Source organism: Trichechus manatus, unplaced genomic scaffold (assembly GCF_000243295.1).
Source record: "Trichechus manatus latirostris isolate Lorelei unplaced genomic scaffold, TriManLat1.0 scaffold00014, whole genome shotgun sequence".
Lineage (NCBI taxonomy): Eukaryota > Metazoa > Chordata > Mammalia > Sirenia > Trichechidae > Trichechus > Trichechus manatus.
The window spans coordinates 6,724,558-6,749,611 of NW_004443950.1; the positions used below are offsets into that span (position 1 = coordinate 6,724,558).

The following is a 25,054-nucleotide window of genomic DNA, read 5'->3' on the forward strand; positions in this document are numbered from 1 at the left end:
AACATTATCCTATTCCTCTTTCACACTGCTTAATCATCCAGACCTTTACTAAGAATTAGTCAGGAAATTCCTACTGCACTGTTTTGAGCAGAAATTAGCAGGTGTGAAGAGGGCTACCATGAGTTCTGCATGACCAAAATTCAATGAAGACAACATACGTAACTGCATAACTGAGCTGAGAGTCAATGAGTGGCTAGTGGGATTCAACCTTGGACCTTTTTGATTAGCAGTAGAGCACTTAACCATTGCACCACCAGGGCTCCTCAGTGTGGATAGGGTGAGTCCAAACAAACTCATTCTTAACCCAAGAGACCCCAGACTACAGGATTCTGACCCTCTTCACTTTGTCAACACAGTTGTTTCCTGTTGTTGTTTTTCTTTAAGAGAATGAAATTTGAGAATATTGTCCCTGTCTACCGCTCTGGCTTTCTTTTGAGACAAGTTTGCTATTTGTGACAATTCTTAGCCTTCAAAGTAACACACGACCTTTTCTTTAGTTCTCATAGATGTTGGGAGGTACCACAAGGAAAGGTCCGGACCATTTGTCCAAAGTAAAAATGAATACCTGAAAATTAAGCATCATCCAAGGTGGGATCTGTTTCTTTGCCCACTTGGTACTGTCTGGTCGAGCCACAGTTAGGATTTGATGGAGGTTTGACTGCTTTTATTTTCTTTCCCCACAAGAGAGAATGAGCTAATTCCAGAATGCCCTGTAACCAGACATAGTCTGAGAAAAGAACGAAGAGTTACTTAGTGACTACCTGGAGAAAAAATACCTTCTAGTCCTCTTCACCTCTCCGCTTCTGAAATGGCTCACTAAGGTTTTTTTGCCCCTAATGGGTAGCATGTGAAACAGACAAGTTATTAGACCAGTAGTCAATATTCTTCTCACCATTTCACAATGCGATGTCAGATGCAGCATACACACACACACACACACAAAATGTCAAATTTGCATAAATGTTATAAGCATATTGTGCCTATTTTGTCATTCTGTTCACTCTGTCTCATTAATTCGAGTCAGACAGCAGAACTCTGCAGACTGTGTGTCTGGTCCTCCCCACCCTCTCCCCTTTCCCCTTCTGTTTTGGCTTCTGTCCCCAGCTGGTAAGACCCACCCTCAGAGTTCACTTCTAGTGGGCAGAAATGGACTGAATCAGGGTCTCCTGTGGAGAGGAATTAAGAAATAAATATAAAATAGTTTATTTTAGTATTTTTTATTAAAAAACGATCAAAGAGGCTGAATATTGCTGTATGTTATCCCCACTGATGAGAAAAGTCATCTGAACCTCGTGATTCATACTTCCTTGCTGCACTGACTCTATACCAGGGTTGGCCACTTCTCAAGATCTGAGTGGAGTCCATCAGAGCACTAAATCAGGCCACGTCTCTTGCTGGGGGCAGGGATCTGTAAGGAGGGGCCGGAGAGGCGAGCTGGTGGGTAGGACACAATGAGAAGACACAGCAATCCTTCCCCTTATTTCCCAGGCAAGTTCTGCTCTTGTCTCCCCACTCACTCCTTGTGCGCCCCTCGTGGCTGCCCCTCGGCTCTCCCTCATTCCTTTCCCCGAAGGAGTAGAAGCACGGTGATATTAAGAATGGGATCCACCGACAGGACCGCGACACACACCCTCTAAACTACAACGTCTGAGTCATACATAGATAGTTGTCTTACAAACCCCCCCACTCTGTACGCAAGAGAACCTAGGAATAACGAGGAAGTAAGCTGGCATGCACACCCCTTTGCCCTGTGTCATCCTCTTCCTCCCACGGAAAACAGCTGTGGGTCACGGAGACGCTTTTCAAGGTAACGCTAGCCCCAGAGCTCAGGTGAGACCTCAGAGAGAAAGGTCGCGGGTACCTCCTCCGCATCCTCTCATCCTCTGCCAGCTCTCTTATCCGGAAGCTTGGCCCCTCGCGGGCTGCGCTCACAGCACGGAAGGGCGCATCTTCACCCGCTGGCTCTGGCGGCGGAGACGCGCGGGGCGTGCTCGGGAGCGAGGGGCGAAAAGTTGTGAGCCCACTTGGTCGCGGAAAGGGAGCAAACGAGCCAACGCGCGAAAGCGCAGGGGGAAGGCAGGGAGGGGGCGGGGTGGGGGACTGCTTCCATGAATTTCCAAGTGGTAGACCTGCCTTTGCGCTCTGCCCAATGAGATCCGTAAGGGGAGGCACCGGCTCGGCTCACTTTTCCACATCACTTCACAGTTACATTTGGCAGGCAGGCGGGCTCGCACGCCGAAGAGCTCAGCCCAGAATTAGTGGATTTATTTGGAATCTCCCTGCCGCCTTGAAGCTCGTCGGCTGCCGCAGGTTCGTGCACAGACGGGAGCGTCCCTCCATCCGCTGCACTTTCTGCTGCGGACACCCAGAGCCCAGCGTGCCCGCCCCGCATCTCCGCACCCAGCTCCGCAGCTCCGAGAGGCATGAACGGAATCCAGAGGCGCCTGCCTAGCGCGCGGGGACCGGCCGGCGCTCGCCGCCCGCAGGAGCCGATCCCAAGCCCCTCCAGCCATTTATGAACTGGGAGGCTTGACATTAGCCAACGCGGAGCCCCACAAGAGTAAGTCCTCCCCACCCCCTGATTTTTCTCCAAGCTTGGAGGACGTGGAAGGGACCGTTTCTTTTAGGAATTCCCATGCCCCTCCGGACCCCTTGCGCGCCTCCTTCCCCCCAGATGATGAATGCGGCTTCCCAGCCCCGGAGCGCGGTGGAGCCGCATCTTCTTTCCCAAATGCCAGGGTTCATGGGGATGCCTCAGGGCTGTTTGTCTGACGGTTTTTACCAACTGCTCTGACAGCGGATCCTGGGGAGTAGCACGGCCCAGGCTCTCCCCCTCCAGTTTTCCTACCGGTCTCCTTGCGTTCGCCTGGAGCTTCCACCGCCTCGCGATGCAGGCAGGCGCCGCTGCAACCGCACGCCTCCACTGCGGGGTCCGTGCGGGGAATGGGAAGCACCAGCCGCTAGTGGGGAGGAGGGCGCGAGCCCGAGAGGAAAGGTGGTGAAAGGGCCCGGGGAGGGGGGGGGGTGCCATCTCGCTGGGGTTTTGCATCTCCTCCCCGGAGCAAGGGAGAGCGACCCTTGCGGTGAGACTGCGGGCCACGACTCCGCAGCGAGAGCCTCCAGCGGGAGGCTTTCCCACAAGTGGCTGCCGAGCTTGGGAGGCACGGAGCCGCTGCAAACTTGCCGGGTTCCTTGCAAACAGCCCTGGCCAAGACGCGGCTCCTCACCCGGGCAGACTCCCCAGGCGGTGTCCTCTCCGAGCCCGCGAGACTGCGGTCACAGAGGCCACCTGAGCCGGGTTCTCCGTACCCCTTCTCCTAGCGCCCGCAGAGCCAGGGTCTGCGCTTTCTGCCATCTCGCCGCGCCTCATCGGCGAACCCTTGGGGGTGTGGGTAGCGCTCCTCGCAGGACAGAAGGAAAAGAGGGCTCTCCTGGGTTCTGCCGGCGCGTAACAGGTTCGTAAGGGACCTACTCCCGCTCTCCCTGGCTCCAGCTAAGGCTGGCAGACAGTGCAAATGTGCCGTCTCCAAAGCTGATACCAACAGGTATCCACGATTCCCTCCGCTTTTTCCCTCCCAAGACCAAAGCCTCCCCAGCCCTATCTGCCCGAAACCTCAAAGTTTCATCATCGTTGATCCTTCTCCGTAGGCACCGAGCCGGCGGCAAGTCAAGGACTAGCCGTTTGCCTCTGCCAGCGGAGATGGCAGCGGTTTGCTTGGGCTGCTAAATGTAAGAAATCAAACAACATTAATTGTTGATGGTTGCAAGCGCACGGCTTTAGTCCGTAGTGGAAAATCAGGCTGACAGCTGCTCACTTCAGGTCCAATTAAATGATAGAGCTTATAACCGAAGGAGCAGGAAGGAGAAAAGATCCTTTCAACTTTACCACCCTTTCCTGAAGATTCCACAAGAGTTTCCCTCTTGTAGAGGCACCATCAGACAATCCCTTAGCGCTCCTGGGCTGCTGATCGTATTCGCCAGCGGCTTTCTCTCGCCGGGCTTCACAGTACTGGTGGGCTGACAACGGGGGGTGAGAGGACGCTGGCGAAGGTAGAGAAGAGCAGTGCCCTCTCACACCTGGCACCCTCGCCAAGCACCTAGGAGGGACACGGGGTCGGTTGGGGCCGTTTGGAAGCGCCTGCCCTCTTTACAACACTCCTGACAGCCATCTCAGTGGTTAAAAACCCTCCCTGGGCTGTCACCTCCGGCTTCGTTACAGGAGCTTTCCAACTGGAAAACTGTATGTGGGGAAAGAGATATTTACGTAAAATTCGAGAGTGGGATTTTCCATCCATTCAACCTCGCTGCTGTACCTCACTGAATGCAAAATGAGCCCTGTCGCTCATGCTAAACACCGCTGACTTTCTCCCCGTCTATTGCCGTTGATCAGCGCTGTCCAGCTTTGCAGAGATTTCATCTGGAGTGTGTCTGTGTGCGTGTGTGGTGTGTGTGTGTGAGAGAGAGACTCTTCTACCGAAAGGGGCCTGATACCTTTGAAGGCTGTTCTCTGTGGATTACTTCTTTTTTTTTTTCCCCCCTTAATCGTCAGGTCCAAACATGTTTTTCCACTTTCCTGTGCTCTGTGGCAGAATGAACTTCTAGGACTATCCCTCTTCTTTAATAATTATTCTAATAATACTATTCTGTAATTCTGCTTTAGCAGATTTGAAGCATGGACATTTCATGCTGTAACAGTTGCAGGACTTTAAATCACCTTTGATTTTTTTGTTTTTGGGCTAAGAAGAGGGCTTAGAGTTGAGGAAAAGCCCTTCTAAAAACCGGGAAAGAAGCCTTGTTGGGCACTCCGAGAACTGTTTCAATCAGGAGTGACCATGTCGGTTCATCTTCCTCACTCCTGTTCCCCACACCACCCAAATGAGTATCAAAGTATCCCCTGACTGGCACAAATAGGGCAACTGTTTTAGAGGCATGGCTGATGGTCTCTGAAATCTGTGCTGTAATGCTGCCATTCAAACTCTTTAATCTTTCTCCCCTGCAATCTGGATCTCGTATGTCTAATTATTATTATTAAAAAAGTGATTCTGCTTTATGATTTACAGTCTCTTAAAGCCCTCAAAACTCTAGATGAATAAATCTTCGCACACAGGACTCTTGGCTTTCTGCTGTCTGGGATGCATTTCTTATGCTCTTGAAGGTGTATTAGTTTAGCTGAAGATAACATAGACTGTTTCATAGTAACCCTCTCCAGAATAGCAGCTCTATTTGTCTGCTGTGTACATGACAGCTCTGAAGGGAAGTCCTTACCCTGGAAAATAACTTTATGGTGGCTATTGTGTAGAACTGTTTGTTGTCAAGATAGTATCCAGCTAAAGCAACTCTTGAATGGTTTAACACTGGACACATTTTTAAGAAGCTACCGGTAGCGTGTCCGATGTAAAAAAAAAAAAAGAAAGAAAATGGACCATTTGAAAAGTCATTTGTAAAGGCTGTCATCTAAATATACTCATAATATAACATTCCCCTGTAAACTATGCACAGCTTTTAAGGTCTGATAACTCCTTGTTAGCAGGGAGCATTGGATTGTTGGAGCAAAGCAAGGGAACTTCAAAGAATGAGAATATAATGATTCTATTCAAGAAATTTTACCTCAGGGCTTTGCTTTCCAGGTTCCTTTCATTGTTTATTGGTTCAGAAAAATGAACAGAAACAAATAGCTAAGTTAGAATTCACACTTCATCAACTGTTCAGAAAACCTTATCAGCATAAGTAAGTTGATGATGTTAAAAAAAAAAACTAAATATTTTACTCTTCCAGGTGGCACACCTCATGGCTTTATCCACATTCCAGTTTGAGCAAATTTCCATTGCAAAACCAAAAGCTTTTGCCAGTAAAGTGATGTTCAATTGACATTTCCAACCACACTTTTCTGGATCATCAGCAAAGTTTTGCGTTTGACAAATCGGGGAACAAGCATAAGCCCATTAGCCTTTCAATTACAGATACAATTTAAGATCCCTAGACTTCTTTTTGAAAATACTGTGCTCAGTGAACTATTGATACCAATTTCAATCATTTTATATTTCTTACAAGGTTATTCAGCCCAACAGGGGAAAAATGCAGTTTGCTCAGTGCATTTGCTGTCGAAATAGACTAACAGATATACCAAGTCCTAACTTTAGTGTATTACATTCCACTTCTTACAGGGTGTGGAATTAAACCAAGAATGATTCTTGCTGCTCTCTCTGTACTATGTGTTGTACACACGCACAAAGACACACCCCTTACTTCTTGAAAGTATGCCCAGATGTTTACCGGTTCAAGTCTTAAATTTTTATCATGTTCCCTTTGCCATTTCATCTGCCTTGGATGACTTGATTCGTCCTTTTGGAGTCTCAGATTTGCATATTAAGCAATCTTTTTAAAAAATGTTATTTGCTTGTGGTGCTGTTAATCCACGCTCCCCATCTGGTAAATGTTTATTTATGAAATGGAGCAATATTTGATGAACCAAGGCCATCATCTGATTGGTAGGGTTTAATTCACCAAATTAACCAAAGGGTTATTAGTCCTTTCTTGTTTCATTTGTACAGAAGGTTGTGATGAGCAATCTATTTCTGCTGAGCCCTTGGTTCCGGCCTCTGGAAGCCGCTTCAGATGTAACCAAGAGGAGAAAATTAGTTGAACCTGGTAACTTCAAAAGGTCAAGAAAGAAATAAGTTCAAGGGATGCCATTTAGCTTCTTCTCCCACATGTTGACGCTAACTAAATCTTCATTGCCACTTCATGGCAAAGCACTGGGGCCAATACTGTTTCATTTTTCTATCACGTCCCAAGCTTTTATTTCCTGAGTTTTAAATGTCATGTGCTATTCCCTATCATAAATATCATCCACCTTCTTGCCTTCATTTTTTTTTCCAAGCTCTTTTAGCAGAAAGAAACATATAGATGTAATTTTCCATATCTCTTTGGAAAACATCATAGAAGAATAACACTTATATTTCAAGCCTCCAAAGACTTTCTTTCTCTACCCTCACTGCCAAAGATAATTGCAAATGCTAGAGATGACTGGTAGAGGGCTAAGTACAGAGTTAGTGGTCAGTAAACGTTCATTTAATGCATTAACGACTTAGCAAAGACTCTGCCCTCCCCCACCCTCTTTTACTAGGCTACTTTCAGTAAAGGTGGGGGGCGGGGATAAATAATATCCACGGTCCAGTATTGTGACTATCTACCTCAATTTTCTCTACAGAAATTTCACAAATTGTCCTGAGTTTGTTTTTAGACACAGCTTTTCTCATTTTTTACAAACAGTTTTACTTATGCTTCACAAAGCACTTTTTTTTCTCCCTCACAATCAATTTTTAAATGATATGGGTATATAACAATGACATAATTCAGCTTTGTAAAAACGAGACTGCATCCAAGACTTGACTTGTATCAAGGAATCCTATTAAACTATATGTGATGCAAAGTTATAGTTTATAGGGAAAAATGCTCTGACTATGAAATTGTTGCCTGTATAACCCAAACAGTATCTGCACCTTTGCCTTGCTGGGAACCTGTAAAAAATAACTGAGGAGGAACTTCCTCCTCCCTTCCGCCCTCCCTCCCTTCTTTCTCTCTTTCCTTTCTTTTTGTGTTTTGATGGATCCACTCAGGCTAACCTCATGTGAATTGCAAGTCTGGGTGTGTTAGAAGACAACTTTATACTGTTTTGCAATGATTTTAATCAACAGGATCCCTGCCGCTCACATGCACAACCAGGAAAACAATTATATATGCCATGATAAGGTGTTTCTGTTGGTGTGTTTATTGATATTTTAAGCATGGTGACTATATTGCAAACGAATATTAAATGAATCAGCTTAATCCTTTCTAGATATCTCACTAAATGAAAATAAAATGTTATCATAGCATATGCATGTTCTACTAGCAGTTAAAACAGTATTTTTCATGTATTGTTTTTTCTCGATAAATACATAAAATATGATTATTTGATTCCCGATGTGACACAAATAACATAAAATAAGTAGCTTTGTAGGGAGAAGGGAGAATAAATATTAGAAGGGAATGCTTTTCTTCCTTATTTGAGTAACCTCATCTCCAAAATCCTTTTAGTATTCCAGATTTGATAGAAAAATTTACCAGGGCGTATTCCATTCTTTATTAATCTATTGCTGCTTGAACTTGACAAATAGAATTTTACTTTTCTGTATCCAAGTATTTCTATCTTCAAAATGGGAATGCTCAAAAATACAAAAAAAAAAAAATTATACCTATTTTGATTAGAGAGGTAAACAAGCTTGTAGAAGTATTTAGATTTCACCAAAATTATTATACAATAGCTGAAGATAATATACGTTATTATCTGTGTAAGTACTTCCCTTGATGTTCATGAACCATATATACATGTGATATCTCATTCATTTTGTCAAATGATCACCCACTATCTGTCTGACTGTCTGCCTCTGTATCATCCGTGTCCATAGCTCCTGTTGCCAGTGTTAGTGGGTGGCTTTTAAGCTATAAAGTCGTTGAAACATGCAAGAATGACAGTAGGGTACACTTGTAAGGGTGGTTACTATGCAGTATAATCTAACTGGCAGAATCGTGACTTATACTGAGAGTCTTGGCTGCATTTCAGTTTCAGTTTAACTGACTCTGTAACCCTGGTTATGTGATATAACTGATTTTAACCATTTCCACATTTCTTAAAGAAAGAAGGGAAAGCTTCTCATCTTTATCTGTCACCAGTAGTATTAAATTTCTTTGAAATGAGTATAAAAATTGTGTTGAAATTTTTTGGAAGAAGACACTACCAGAAGTCGATCTACAATTACCGTTATCTTCTCTGAGGTCCCTTCTGAGTGGTGTTTCGATATTGCATTGACCTCATCTTTGAATTACTAGGGATTCTCCACCTGGTTCATCCTCACATGGATATAAATGATTAAGAAATGCGATGGAACTTCTCTTGTGGAAGAGAAGTACCAAGCTATGTTTTCGATGAGCTATTCTAATTTTAGTCAAAGTGAATAGCCTTGGCATGGACGTGCAGTACTTGAACTTTGCCTTTCAGGAGAAAACCTTGGTGGACAATGACATGTCCTCTGTGAAAAGGAGAGGCACAGTTGCCTGGGGGGCAAAATACGGCCCTTCAGAGGACTCATCAAATTATGTGAAGTTATTAACAGTAATATAAAAAATTATTACCCATAGGTTGGAAAAGCTACCGTAAAATTCTGTTTCATTTAGATCCATCTTGGCTTATGCCTTTTTTTTTTTTTAAATCAAGTGTTGGAAAAGATTATTTTATTTATTACCTGCCTATATATCATAGTGGAGCTGTGGTGGTGCAGTGCTTAAGAGCTCGACTGCTAACCAAAAAGGTGGGCAGTTTGAATCCCTCAGCTGCTCCTTGGAAACCCTATGGGGCAGTTCTATTCTGTCCGATGTGGTCATTATGAGTTGAAATCGACTTGACGGCAACAGGTTTATATATTAGAACATTTAAATTTTCCCCATTGAAACATACAGCAAGAAATTGAAATAAAAATAATTTTAAAAATCAGTCAATATTCTTTGGCAAGCACTAATACTAAATAAAATAGTGACTATTACTGCTACAGTGACAAAATGGTTTATACGTAATTTATCTTATTTAATTGTATCTGCAGTCCTTCAAGTTAAATGAAAAATCTGTTGCTCAGCAGTCAATTTCGACTCCTAGCAGCCTTATGGGACGGAGTAGAGCTGCCCCAAAAGGTTTCCAGGGCTGTAATCTTTACAGAAGCAGACTCCCGCATCTTTCTTCCGCTCCTTCAAGTTAGATGGTATTCAACGTAGCATAAGTTTTCTCATCTGCCAATACTGAGATTCAGACTTTGCCCAGGTCAGTCATCCTATGAGTGACAGAGCCTTGATTCAATCTACTTCTGTCTGAATCCAAAGTCAATGTTCTTAGCCACTACCCCATGGAACTCCCCGCCATCCAGCTGTATTCAAGATTGATTAGAGTTAGATTGACTTAGATTGGTTGCTTTGATTTAGATGGCCAGCACGAATTGTTTTCATTCATTAAGTCTTTGGCTTTTAAATTTTGAACAAGTGATTTAAAGACAGCAAGGGATGTGGGTTTTTAATAGAGGAGGCGGGATTTAGATTAGACTTGAGAAAGGACTTCGTGGTAGTACTGTGTCTGTAACTGGCAAGAGAGGTATGGGACTTATATTCATCTTTTGGAGTCGGGGGGTTCAATATAGTGCTACTTCATAGATTCACCTTCAATATCTTAACTAACCTTATGATTCAGGGAAGTTTTATAAATACAAGCCTGGCTCTATATAACATTAGAGAAGGAGTCTTATTTTGACCTTCTTGTTTTTGTCACTGGCTTTGTCACCCTTTTCTGAAATTCCAATAGATAAAAAAGCTTCTGTGTGGATAATGAACTTCTGACTCCATCTTGGGAAAGGACGAGAAAGAAGAAGGTTTCATTTTGTTTTTGTTTTTTTGCCAAAGTAACCAGTCATTTTAGGACTTAAGAAAACAAAAGCTTCCTGAAAAAAAAAAAGAGAATCATGCCAATAACAGAGCAATGAATCTGGCAAGTATTATCTTGCATGTCAAAACAAGCAAATTGTATGCTTTTAGACGAATTGACATCTGGATAAGTATATGGTCTGAGGGTCTGATGCCAAACAAAGTTAGATGACCAGAAGGGTTGTTGCTGAGGGGAGAAATAAACACACACACACACACACACACACACACGCAGAAATATATATTTGTGTGTGTGTGTGTGTGCGCGTGTGTGTACATAAAAAATTTCAGATTCCTTTTCCACCAAGAGAATCTGGTCAGGGAACTCTGAAGGATTTAGGAAAGGTGATTCTCTTGTGTTATTTATATTTGGATACAAGCAAATATCATTCCCCTCTAAAATTCAAAGACCTCCCCTGCCTGTTCTGCTTCAGCCATACTGGGCTTGGTGTGAATTGCACTGGGCCACACACTGAATTGCATCCCTTGTGTTCATGAAACGCCACTTTGAATTCACTGTGCATTTACCTGTTTTGAAGCAGCCTGCTAATGGCTCTAAATTCAAGGTCAGAAACATTTTTAATGAAAAGTCTCTGGTCCTGTGTGTCATTTTGCTTCTACGAAATATTGTGGCCACTAAGCCCAGTGGGTAATAAAAGCATAATTTCCTGTCAACCACAATAATCTGCTGGATTGAATCCTGAAGTGTTTGTAAAAGCCTGTTTTTATTTTAGACTTCACCCATCAACGTGAGGCTCATCATTTGAAGCTTTAATCCACGTTGCTTACAAAAATCGATGGAGCAATATATTTTTGCATAATGACTTAACATACCTGAGAATTGACCGAGTTCACCTTGACAAAATGTTGGGGTCAGCAGAGTAAGATCCAAAACTGTAATTAGAACTATCTCTAAAATGTAAGTATTAATGAAAAGTCGGATTACAAGTCTCTTACTCAGGAGAAGATATCTTCTTATTAGGGAATTCTAAGTACTCTCTTATATGTAAGAATCTGGAGAGACTGTAAAATCTCTTCTTCTCCGTATCTGGGTGTAAATCAGCGCAGCAGCATTATAATAAAGTGGATTGCTTGGCCAGACAGACGTACTGTGGTTGGGAAATCTAAAAATAAATTGATTTTTTACCCCAGCTTTACAACCGTACTCAATTTCTTCTTCTCTGTGTAGAGGTAAGCAGTTTGTGTATGCAGCTACTATTCACAATGTTTATTAATTCTGATAACAGTGACATAGCATTCCATTGCATCTCAAGAATTTCTGTAAAGCTATTTATTCTCTGATCATCAAAGAGTACAACATTAGCTTTGCCCATGGAAGAGGTTCAAGCATACAGATAGTATGGTTGTAATTGTCACACTAGAGTCCCAGTTCTTTTCAAATGGCAAGAGCACCTTGAAAGCCAGTTCTCACCATCCCAAGATAGCATGCATGTGCATGCGGACACAGCAGTTAGCTGGGCAATTCCTAGTGCTACCAGTAAATTAGATATGGACAATGGCGGGGCGGGGGGCGGGCAGTACATTATGAAAGCATGCAAAATCTCATATATTTGCATACTGTGGTGCAGGATTTCCCAAAGTCTGGTATGTGTGCGCACTCCTGTATGCACAGTGATGGTAAGTCGTGCATGGACATGGCATTAAATGACGGGGAAGTGACTCTTCCAACACACCACTGAAGCCTTCAGATTTCGTCTAGGAGAAGGTCTGAGTTGGAAGCTGGTCTTATTCCTCTTTCAAGTGTAGTCCCCAGATCAGCAGCAAGAGAGATTGTTAGAAAGGCAGACTCTCAGGTCTCACTCTAGACTCACTGGATCAGAATCCGCATTTTAAAAAGATTTCCAGGTAATTTGTTTGCATATTAATATTTCAGTGGCACTCCACTAAGGGCTGTGCTGGAGCAGGCTCTTCCAGCTATCAGAGCCAGATTTTTAAAAATTTAGGGACTGTCTGAGTCAGTTTACAGACATGTTAGTAACTTCAGATCATCACAGTGAGAGTATGTATACAATGGAAGTGAAAACACACTACATATCAGCATTTCTTTTTTTTTCTTTGGAAAACCACTTGTTAAATGTTCAGCAGCACGCCATTGCCTCTAACTGTTGCTTGTCTTCCTTTTTAACAAAAAAGAGAGATGTCTTCAGGGTTTGACAGTATCTAGTTAAGTGAAGATAAAACATTAGTTGGAATACTAACCTCTCTGAACTTCAGTTGCTTATCTCTAAAATGGGAATGATGATAAAGTCAGTAAAAAAGTCATAGGGTTATGCACCTACATGTGTAGTCCTTCTTGATGACTTATTTTCCAGGCACTTTCTAAATATTTACTATTAGTATGGTAATTTTACAGTTATCTTCTATTTATGACAAATAATGTCAGCTTTCCACTTTTTAAGTAAGCTGAGCTTGTTTCAAGATAATATGAGATGATACAAGAATTTGGCAACAGTTGAGAAGCGGTATACGAGTGTTTAGGTGCTAGCACTGTACTGGCGATGGGAATGGCCAGGATGATGAACAGTTTCTGCTGCACTGGGCTTATTTCTGCTGTAGCTTTACACTGACTACAGGGCATTGGACAAGTCACTCCTCCCTTTCTCACAATAAATGAATAAGAAGTTGGACTGGAACAGCACTCACTTGTCTCTCATACTTTTCCCCTGAGATGGCACACATTTTTATAGCCCAAAGCTGTGGACAAATCACACATGCCCTCAGTTCACAAAGAACTTTCAGAGAAGAGGGGGCGCTGTATCACATATCATGACTAGTATGAATTTGGTGGGTGGGAAGGCATGCATAGTGACCATGGACTGGGTGATCTAGTAGTTAATAATCTGAAGACTACCCATAGATGCTGATTCGTTCATAGATCCTGGACTAGCTGGTGGTCTTGTTCTTGTCCATTGGTTGTCTGAAATGTCCTTTTACACTCATGCATTCCCTAATTGGCTAATTCCTTCTCAACATTTAGGTAACACCTCCTCCAGGAAGCTTCCTTGCCCCAGAATCATCAACAACAAAACAGACATCAAGGGTATACTTGTGCAGTATTTGGCACAATTTAAAAGAACAGTTTTCAGGACAGATTTAAAAGCTAGCTTTTCCAAAGTGTTTTACCAAGATTATTTCCTTTGATCCTCAAAATAAACCTCTTTGGTAGGTATTATTATTATTACTATTATTATTATGAACTGGTCTCCAGTTATACAGATAGTAAGTGGACAAACCAAGGACCAATTATTAACAATAATTTAAACCCAGACGGGCTGACACTAGACATTACTCACACTACCATCTTGCTATTCTGCCTCTGCAGAACTCAGGCCAGTAGAGGATGTCAGACGATGGCTATTGAGCAGTCCAGTATGGACTATAATTAAACAGTATGTTTCGAGAGAATAAGTATCCTTTCCTGGGGAAGTGTTTAGGCTGAAGTTCCATGGCTAGAACAGGCTCACCCTCTGTGTAAAATGGTCCAACTCTTTCCTCATCAGCATCATCCTCATCCTCCCACTTGCCACAATATTTTTGGGCTCCTTCCTTTGTGCCACCCCATTATGTTGCCCACACTCCCACTGTAGAAGTCAAGAGCTTCACTCTTCGTTCATCTGTTCATCTGTTTCTTTGTTACCAGACTCTGAGCTTCTCCAGGGCAGGGGCCATGTGGTCACCAGCCTCACTGTCAGGCTCAGGATAACAAGAGTAACTAGTTCATTGAGTGCTTCCCATGTGCCGGCTGCTTTTTATGTGTCTTGTTTCTGAATCATCCCGATGCCCCATATGGTAGGAATTGTTCCTTTTCCAGTTATGCAGAAGAGAAAACTGAAGCTCAGAGAACTTGAATATCTTGTCCATTGTTACGGATAACTAGTGGGGTAAGCTGGGATTCAAACCAGATGCTTTCCAGAATGGCACCATACTACTTCAGCATAGAGTGGTGTGTAGTGAATGTGCTATCAGTGCTGTTTAAATAAATAAGTGGATTGGCAATTCAGAAAGATACGAATATTTTGGGATTTCCTTTTGGGACATTTTGAATTCCATTTTGTTTTAATTTTGAAGCCTCAAAGATCTACTGTCACACTGGGAGGAGAGAAGGTCTTATCAGAAATCTGTTTTAAGGAAAGACTTGATTTCCTGCCTGTGTTGCAATTCCCAAAAAATTACATTTTTCTAGACTGTCTTTTCTTTGAGTTGGTTCCCTATTGAAAGCTATTCTTCCCTTCAGTTCCCAAAATTTGCATTGTCTCCCCTATGCACTTATCAGGGTGGGACCTCTTTTGAGGTGCAAAGTCCTTGTGACTGAACTCTGGACCCAGGCAGAGTGACAAGCAGGGCGATTCCACTGGCCATCTCGTTAGATCAGATACTGCCCGCGTTTGCAGCGGAATCTGAGTCTGCACCTTTCAGCTGGCTTCACTAAGGCCGCTCACCAGCTCAGCCAACATTAATGATTTTCTCGCTTTCCCAATCTGAGCCAGAATGGAACCAAGGACCTAGAGGTGAAAAGGTTCCCTACCCTATTATGAATTCCCTCAGCCACACTGTTCCCAGTGGTGTCCTGAGGAATTATTTTCCCTTTTAATCCAGCTCAGCAAGGCTTCATTCTGAGAACTGCTGTGCACATTATTTCTTTAAAAATAATTTTTTTTGAGAGGGAAGAAACACATTTCGCCACACTGAAGGTAAGCAAAAAAATGTATTTGACACCTCAGGTGATGGGGATTTTTTTGGCCATCCTATTCTGACTCTCCTCAATTGAAAATTGTATTTTTACCATATTTCATTCCCAAAGGAGCTTTTCATAATTTAAATCTCCTGTTCAACTGTACATTTAGAACAGGAGTCCTGACACTCTCCTGATTATAGCATACATGCTGGACATTACAGAATTGCTCTCTGGGAGCATTCTAATGTTATTCACTCACTATTAGCATCCTGGCCAAGAATTGCATTCTGCATCCTGAACTGGACAATCCTTTGCAATGATTATGGCAGCTAAGACTGTGAAAATTAGGGACACTCCCCTTTTCTTTTTTTTCTGCCCCTTTAAAGGCTAATTTTTTTCATACAGTCCAGCATAGGGAGAACTAGACTCTTTCTTTAAACTGGTTGGAAAAAAAATTTTGCCTGTAAAAGTGGGGCTTCATTTGGGGCTAATAGCATACACCCCCAAAATGCATTCCAGATGGGATTCTATTCCAAAAGGAGGGTAACAATGAAACAAACAGAAAAGAATGCAAGAAAGAGGGAGAAGGAAGCAAGGAAGGAAAGAAAGAAGGGAGAATTGCTATTCCTTGCAACAGTTCTTGATAAGTAACATATATACAAAATGAATACTAGAATCAAAATAAAGCTTAAAAGATAAAAGGAACTATTAGCCTCCTGGTTCTTATTTCTCAGATACACTTTCTTAACTCGAGAGTTTGGGACGTGCCTCGGATTGCTCGCTTAGGTGCCTTTGAAAAGCCGTGGTTTTGCTTAAAACCTGCTTCAGTGGACCTTTATCTTTCTTTCTCCTTGTTTTTGCAGGAAATTTCAATGGCCAGGAAAGCCAATGGATCGTGGTCTTAGAAAAACTGCTTAGATTATGTCTGCTTCCCGTGCTGTAAACACGTGGCAGAGCTGTAAGTAAATGCTCCGCGCTGCATGATGAATTGGATGGCTGCAGACCAGAGGCAAAAAAAATAATTGTCTCATTTTCGTGGTGATTTGCTTAACTGGTGGGACCATGCCAGAACGGCTAGCGGAAATGCTCTTGGATCTCTGGACTCCATTAATAATATTATGGATTACTCTTCCCCCTTGCATTTACATGGCTCCGATGAATCAGTCTCAAGTTTTAATGAGTGGATCCCCTTTGGAACTAAACAGGCTGAGTGAAGAACAGCGGATTTTGAACCGCTCCAAAAGAGGCTGGGTTTGGAATCAAATGTTTGTCCTCGAAGAGTTTTCTGGACCAGAACCGATTCTTGTTGGCCGGGTAAGCTGCATTTTTAAGATCCCGATTTCAGGGTCTGTTTGTGGTCTTTAGATCTTTAACATAAGACTCCTGACGGTTGTTGCCATACTTAGCTGTAAATCCTTTAGGCCACAGGGCTGGATAGTTTACTTTTTTTAGGAATATGAATAATCCCAAGGCAACAGTTTTAAATGTAGATAAACTGGTCTTCCAGGGAAAGCCAATCTCCTCACTTCCTCCACAATACCAAAGATGCAGTAATACTCATACAATGCATAAACAAATAAGCTTTTGCTTCTTATTTCACAAAAGAAATCTGCATGCCAAAACTTTTCTCTAGCTTTTAGAACTTGAAGAGGTATATGCTTTTGCTCAGTTTGAATTCCCAGCACCTCAGTTCCTAAAAAAGTTATTTTGTTGTTTTTAATTTGAGGCCACGGATCTCCATTTGCAGGTAGATTTTTTTCCCAATTTTTTTTGTTTGTTATAATCATTAACTTACAGTGGGCAAAGGGAAATGCTCAGAACAGAGGCTTAAGAGTGCTTTGTACTATAATGAGATAAACTCTGTAATAGGAAACTAGCTCACTCATTGTCAGATGGAATCGAAAGTATGGAATCAAAATCTTTGCTGAGGTCTGTGTCTATTTGTGTGTACGCATGGTGCATTAGACTGGATCACATTTGTTTTGTTGTTGTTAGCAGGTAGAAAAATACTCCTTGGGGACACATATACTGCCTGCTTTCCAAAATCACGCTGTGAGTTAGTAAAGACTATACGTGTTTAATCCTCAGAACTATTCATAAGCGTCTGTTAATTTTGACACACACCATCATCCTAGGTAGAATTCCAAAAACAAGCCTGCCAATGGCTGATTGTCCTGATAAGTTAGATTCAGAAGTGAATCACGCCAATGTTATTCATTTCCCAAGTATAGTGGTTTAAAAGAAAAATTATACATATGAGAGAAATTGAATATTGATCTTCAAGACTTGAGTTAACTCTTTGTGGTTTACTAGAAACTTCTGATGTGAATTTCTGCTTCTACCCTACTGTCTTGAAAACAAATCTGAGGGTGCCTAAGGATTGTTTTTTTTCTCACTGCCTGTGGCTCCACTCAGACTAGGGAAGCTTGGATGAGAAAGTATCACAGGAAGTTGCTTGTGCTTTCAAGAAAGAAGGACAGCTGCCTGGGTACCTAGAACTGACCTTGAGATTTGTAGGGCTGTCGAAAGAAAGAGTGTCAACAGTAAAAATAGCAAGGCTTGTTATGTACACAGCAATAGACTACCATGGAAATAATAATTGGGTAGTGTTATAGAGAAACAGACACCTGTGCTGGATGTTGTGAGGTGTGGGGTGGGATGGGCGGCATATGGATGTACCCAATAAACATAGAAGACCTCATCTCTGTCTTTAATAGAGAGCTATGATTCACAAAAGGAAACATAATAATTAATTCCAATAATATTTATTGACCCCTTCCCATGAGCCAGACACTGTTTTAGGCACCTGAGGGCATACCAGTGAACAAAACAATGGTCTCTGCCCATAAGGGACTCACATTCTGACCCATATTGAATGTTTATTGAATGTTAAGAACTAATATGAAAGTATTTTGTGGTCACAACTCTATTGAGTCCTAACACAGCCTTTCAGCTTCAGCTTCTTTGCTTCCCTCCCTCTCTTACACATACACATAAGTATACAACAAGTCTACGCTCCTTATTCATAAGTCCAAAGTGTAAAAATCTCTGACAGATTTTTTGTATGCTTGATATGAGCTCAGGTAGCAGAAAAACCTAACCTGAACTGACTTGAAGCTATTTATAGTCATAATGCATCCCATTTACTGTGACTGTTCATATAGTTGGCTGCAGAGATGTTAATTTGCTTGATTATAGGATACCACCTCAGACCCTGCTGAGAGTGTTACCTATTACACAGTTTATATACTTTAATATGTTTCTAAAATGTGAAAAACTCAGAATTCTAAGACATCAAGCCGGGCATGTTTTGGATGTGGGCTTCCTGACAGCATTATCTTTTTTTATAGATACAAAGACTGAGGCTTAGATGGATTAAGTAAATAAACTAAGATCATAGAGCTAGTAAATGATCCACCTGGGTTAGAATTTTACTGCAGACTCTCAAGGCCATAATTTTATCCATCATACCCTATTACATTTTAGTAACTAGCTACCCTGAGTTTTAATCTATAATTTGCACTTAATAGTTACTGAGTATAGAATGCAGGTCCTTAAATTCCTACTTTCTGGATACTCAGAACTTCTTTAACAAGCACTAAGGCAAGTCATTTTTGTACCATAGGAAATTCTGGAAATGCGTACATACGTAATAGACAGGTACTTTCTGTTTCTCTTAGTTAACCCCTTATGGGGGTATTCACTCTTATGTTGTCTTGTATAATGTAAATAATCAAACATGCTGTGAATTGCCCAAGAGAATTTTCCATTTTTATTGGAATAGAAAAAGTAATTAAAGCCAGGTTTGCTCTGGACTCAAAGTCTGATGACGAATTTCACCATCATTCATTAAATGAAGTAGTAATAGAAATAGAGGCAAGTGGCCAAGCATTCAGCATCCTTTCCTAACTTTATAATACTTGAGATGTCCATGTTTCTCTGAATGACAGAAATGTCACTAATGAACTGTAGGATTTTTAAATGGCCAAAATGCTCCTCTTGAATCTTGGTGACTGTTTTATAGTACAGCCCTTTTCCTGCTCTCTGTTGTACTTGTTAGGTGCCTTTGAGTCGATTCTGACTGATGGTGACCCCATGTGTGCAGAGTAGAACTGCTCCATAGGGTTTTCAAGGCTGTAACCTTTCAGATGCAGATCGCCAGTCCTGTCTTCCGAGACAGCCTCTGGGTGGTTTCCAACCACAACCTTTCAGCTAATAGTTGAGCGCTTAACCATTTACACCACCCAGGGAGCCCTTCCCTGCTCCCTACATCAGCCAATTCCAAAATAATTGTTACATCACAGTTAAACTAATTTTTTTGGAAGAATTTTCCAGTAAACATTTCCAATCATACATATTTTCTCCTAAGAAAATTGCTCCTGAAATTATTATAGCTTAGTGTTTGGGAATCTTGGGTTATAGCTAAGCCAATAATAGATTTTAGATAGACTGCTTCAACTTGTAAGTCAGGCTGAGTGTGGGGATGATCTGTATCGGCATGCCCACCAGTGCGTTACAGTGTTTTATCTCTGTGCACACTCTTCCACACTCAGCTTTTTAAACTGTTCCACCGCCAAGCTTCTCCCCAGGAACCGGCTGAGGGGCATTAGTTACTCAGGAGCATGTCTGCTTTTTAAAAGGCCCAGCTGTGAGTCTCCACAGAGGGGCCTCAGGCCTGGCAGGCTGAGTTCAAGCTCAAGGGCAGAGCCAGTTTTCATGTGATTGGCTCTTCAGAGCTTCCCATACATCCTTACATCATCCACCCTTTGTTGTCACTGTATTGGTGGGCAGCTGGATGCAGAGGAAAGAGCATAAAGATAAGAGGTGGACTCTCCAGTGGTTTGAATCTTGGTTCTGCCACTTTCTGGCTGAATAACTGGGGAAGTTACCCAACCTCTCTAAGGGTTTTCCAAATAAGATAGAGAATATAGGAGTAGATAATATGGTGTATGCATAGTACCTGGTACATAGGAACCGTGGTCATAATTGTATTTTTAACTGTGTATGTGTTTGTGTGTGTGTGTGTGTGTGTGTGTGTGTGTGTGTGTGTAGTTGGAGTAGTGGACAAACAAACTAAAAAATTAAATACAACACTGGGTGAACACACGAATCTGGAACCCCAGGAAGGGCGCCTTCATCAATCCCAGTTGGATAGGTTGAAGGTGATGTTACCGTTGCGTTTTGAAGAGTGACTAGATTCAACCTGGGTAGGCCATCTGGTAGTTTCCATTGGTGGGATGGAAAGCTAGGTGAGACAGCTGGACAGAAGGGCTTATGCAAAGTTAGGGAGATAAGGCAGGACAACTAAGGATTTCCTTGGTTAGAAGCAACATAAACCTTTACAGTTTCTACTGAATTAGAATGAAGTTGAAAGTCATATACTTAGAGAGGGCTTCCCTGTCCCTCCTGTCCAAAATATAACTGCCTCTCCTCTATTATTTCATACCCTTTGTCTATGCTTTATTTTTGTCTTCTTTCTGACAATCATTCCGTAACATAGGCTATACTTTATCTTGTTTATGGTTTGTCTCCCACTAGAAGTTCCATACAGAAAAGAGTTTTTGTCTCCTTTGTTCTGTACTAAGGAGCTCTGGTGGCTCAGGGGTAAAAGCGATTGACTGCTAACCGAAAGGTCAATGGTTTGAAACCACCAGCAGCTCTGTGAGTGAAAGATGTGGCAGTCTGCTTTTGTAGAGATTTACAGCCTTGGAAACCCTGGGGGGTGGCTATGAGTCAGAACTGACTCAATGGCAGTGGGTTTGGGGTTGTTCTTTACTATACAGCCCCCAAACCTAGAACATTGCCTGCATATAGGAAGTGCTCAATAAATATTTTGCATGAATAAATTAGTGAATAATTAAGTTAAATAAAGAAGGCATTTTTAGTGTTATAAACTCAATAAGATTTACTATAAATCTTATTTTTCAATAATGGGACCAATACATTGCTTCTGTGTTCTGTCTTTCATATTGGTATTTTATAGACCAGCTGGGTAGTTTCAAACATTGGTTCTATGTACTGATTTTTAAAAATGTTTGTTTGAGGTAGTGATAGTGGAGAAGGTCACTTGTTGAAACCATTCTCTTTGAGGAGGCTGCTGGGATCACATCTATGAAAGCTGCCTCCGTCCGCCTCCTTACCAGTGGTATGAAGAAGCACAGGGTGGTGATTCTAGTATCTTCCAATCCATCATCAAATGTGTGGCACACACTGTATCAGAAATCTGCTTTCTGGATTTATGAAAGAACAACTACAAGCCAAACACACCCCACTTTTGCTTGCAGTCCTCTGTGGAGCAAGGTGGAGAGAGTCCTGTTCATAAACACATAAAGAACACCCCAAACCCTTTGCAATTGAGTCGATTCCAACTCATAGTGGCCCCATGTTACAGAGTAGAACTGTTCTATAAGGCTTTCTGGGATGTAATCTTTATGGAAGCAAATAGCCAGGCCTTTCTTCCATGGCACCACCGGGTGAGTTTGAACTGCCAAACTGTAGGTTAGTAGCGGAGCATAAACTATGCCACCCAGGGACCTTCATAAACACATAAATATGAACAATCCTGTATCCTCATGGAACCTCTCACACTGACTTTCTTTGACAATTCTGGCAGAGTACAGAGTGGCTTATGGAACCCTTAACCCAAATATGCTGTTTGTTTGGGTCTTAGAAAAGAGAAAGAGCAACCCCTTGATGGTTTCAATAAATCTTGCAGCCAGGACAAAGAGTATAAGCCTTGTTGTAAAATGTGCAGGAATGCTTTAAGGTGGACAACTTGATGCCATCATGAAAGCCCCTCCCTGTGAGCCAGGAAGGTGACTAAGTCTTTTCACAAATATTTATAGAGCACCTATTTCTGTTAAGCATTCCCTTTGCCAATGGAATCTCAGCTCTTAGCAAACATGGATAGATCCATGCTCTCTGTCATGGAACTTAAGGGCAACTAGAGGGAGATCAAGGAGCCCTGGTGGCACGATGGTTAAGCACTGGGCTCCTAACCAAAAGTCTGGAAGTTCGAACCCACCAGCTTCTCTGTGGGAGAAAGACCTGGCAGTATGCTCCCATAAAGATTACAGCCTAGAAAATCCTCTGGGGCCATTCTACTCTATCCTATAGGATCTCTATGAGTTGGAATTGACTTGACAGCACCTAACAGCAATAACAACAGAAGGAGACAAACATTAAACAATAATCACATGCCCAAATGCCACAGTAAACTGAGATAAGTGTTCTGAAGGTAAGGAATATGGTCCCTTTGAAGCACACACAGAGGAAGCTGACCTATTCTGTGCGATGATGGAAGCTTTCCTGAGGGACTAACCTGTGAGCTGAGAGGCATTAATCAGGTGAACCAGGGTGTAGGGATGAAAAGGGAGAACATTTCTGGCCGAGGAACTAGCTATTTCAGGAGCTGAGAGTCAGGATAGCTGGCAAACAGAGAAATAGGGCTGGAGTATTTTGAGTCAGAGTGGAAAGATAGGCATGAATCTCTTGGAGATCTCACTTCTTTCTATTTCAAACTTGCAACAAAGTAACTGGGAGAGAAAGCCTCTCATCATCTCTGGGTCTGTTTCCTCAACTGTAAACAAATGACGGATTATAGAGTTGTATATTTGAGATACATATTCCTATGGAAGGGGAAGATAAAGCAATATAAATATATATCTATATCTAGATATGAGAAGCCCTGGTGGTGCAGTGGTTAAAGTGTTCCACTGCTAACCTAAAGATCAGTGGTTCGAATCCACCGATGGCTCCATGGGAGAAAGATGTGACAGTCTGCTTCTGTAGAGATTTACAGTCTTGGAAACCCTATGGGGTTGCTATGAGTTGGAATTGACTCCACAGCAGTGCGTTTTTTTGTTTTCATATTATCTATCTCTGTCTATACACAAACACACACACGTGTGTGTGTTTATGCATATGCACCACAAAACCAAACCAGTTGCTGTTGAGTTGATTCCAACTCGCGGCGACCTGGTATGTGTCAGAGTAGAACTTGCTCCAGAGAGTTTTCAGTGGCTATGATCTTTTGGAAGTAGATCACCTCTGGATGGATTTGAACTGCCATCTTTTTGGTTAGTAGCCGAGCGCTAGCTACCTATCATCTATTGATTCTCAGCCCATGTTGCGTTAGCTCTTGTTCTGTGGTTCTGTAATCCTCATTCCTCATATCACTTTATTTCAGGGTGGGTGAGAGGATCCTTTTGCTCTCTAGGTGGTCAGAAATCTACTACCCTAAATCTTCTCTCTTACATAAATTCCTCTGTTTGCTTTCCTCCCTTTTCCCCTCATACCTGGGCTTCAGAGCAGTTCCTTATTTGGATATAACTCTCTTGCTGGTGATGCCACATCTATTTATAATTCTCTTCCTCCAAGGCACTGACTCATTTTCTCTCTTTAAATTTGACCTTCTAACCTTCCCTCCTCCCTGTAACTTGGAAATTGTTTGGGTGGTGCTTAGTATGAAGGACACGAGGTGCCAAATAATTACACTGTATTACAGTTTACGGTGTCAGTGGCCGGTGAGAAAATTACACTTGACATGCCATTATTTTTCCTGGTCGTTTGCATGTTAAGAGCACTAGGCCATGCAGCTACAGCCAAATTGTATCTTCGGCCTTGGGAGAACAATTCACTGTCAGTTCCGTGAAGCTTCTGCCTACTCAGACAGAGCCTTGTGCACCAATATGTTGGCAGGAATGCAAGTCAGCATTGCGTGACTCAATCTGGCCAAACAACGAACGATGTCTGCCTTTGCCCATTAAAATAGCAGGCATCCCAAGGATGCTGGAAATCTTTTGATGGTGATATAAGCACATGATATAACATTAGTCATGCAAATCATCAGAAACGCTAAACACACATGCACACACGCACGAATGCATGTGTGAGGTCTGTTAGTAGAGTTTTGCGCATGGGTTAAATCCCAAGTTATCTGTTAATCTTTTCTTTCTGTGCCAGACTCTCACTCCACCTGCCTCATTCTTTACCGAAGGACCAGGAGAGAAAGTGTAGATAATCTGTGCTAATCTGTGAATGTCCTGGTAAATAAATCTAACCAGAGTTCTTACAAGAGTCTTGCACATTTTGTCAGTCCTTAGAGGGTCATGACATTGAGCCAAATATTTTTTCCCATTTGAAGCAAAATGACAGCACTCATGTGTTTATGGGTGAAATAGCTAGATTATATAATCCTATCTTATGAATAAATGACAACAAAATATTATCAAAGCAACAGAGAATTCATTTGTATCAGAAATATGAAGGTGAAGGCAAAGCTCATAAGGAAGAATTGGGCACGACATAAATGGTGCACAATTAGGACGTGATTAATTCATGTTCACATGCCAGAATGGTGTGGCATCATTAAGTAATTACTAGGTTTGTCACATGGGGAAATGATTGCAACACGATAAATACCAGAGGCAAGATATAAAATGTACATACAATTATAACAATGCGTGTGTGATATGGTCACAATGCCTGGAACATAATAGATATATGACTGCATGTGAAAAAAAGGATGTCTAAACCACTCACACACACACACATATACACACATACATATGCATATATGTCTGTGTGTGTGTATATGTATATTTTTTAAACATTTACAGAAACAGTGAACCCCTATGTATCCTGCTCACCCTGATTCAACAGTTTTCAACATTTTGCTGTTAATTTTTCAATTGCCCCTCATACACCCACACACACATACACACACACAATGCATTCCAATACTCTTGATTAAAAACAAATTAATGTAAGGAGAATCCTAATAACTTCTATATCCATTATTCACTGTTTTTGATGTAAATTTTTCCCAATTTAAAATGACATAAAACCATAAAA

General features: G+C 42.0%; 1 protein-coding gene across 2 annotated transcripts in view; it reads left to right on the plus strand.

The window, feature by feature from the left end:
* The first annotated feature begins 1,808 nt into the window (after positions 1-1,808).
* The window catches only part of CDH8 (cadherin 8), a 392,145-nt gene continuing 368,899 nt past the window's right edge, over positions 1,809-25,054 (plus strand). Inside the window, exons 1-2 of one of the 2 annotated variants that reach the window (XM_004371523.1) lie at positions 1,809-2,560; positions 16,063-16,513. In XM_004371523.1, coding sequence (XP_004371580.1) covers positions 16,262-16,513 — 252 coding nt within the window. In that variant the 5' untranslated portion in view covers positions 1,809-2,560; positions 16,063-16,261. Of the gene's footprint in view, positions 2,561-16,062; positions 16,514-25,054 lie in introns of those variants that run through there. The other variant, XM_023726856.1, reaches the window with a different exon arrangement.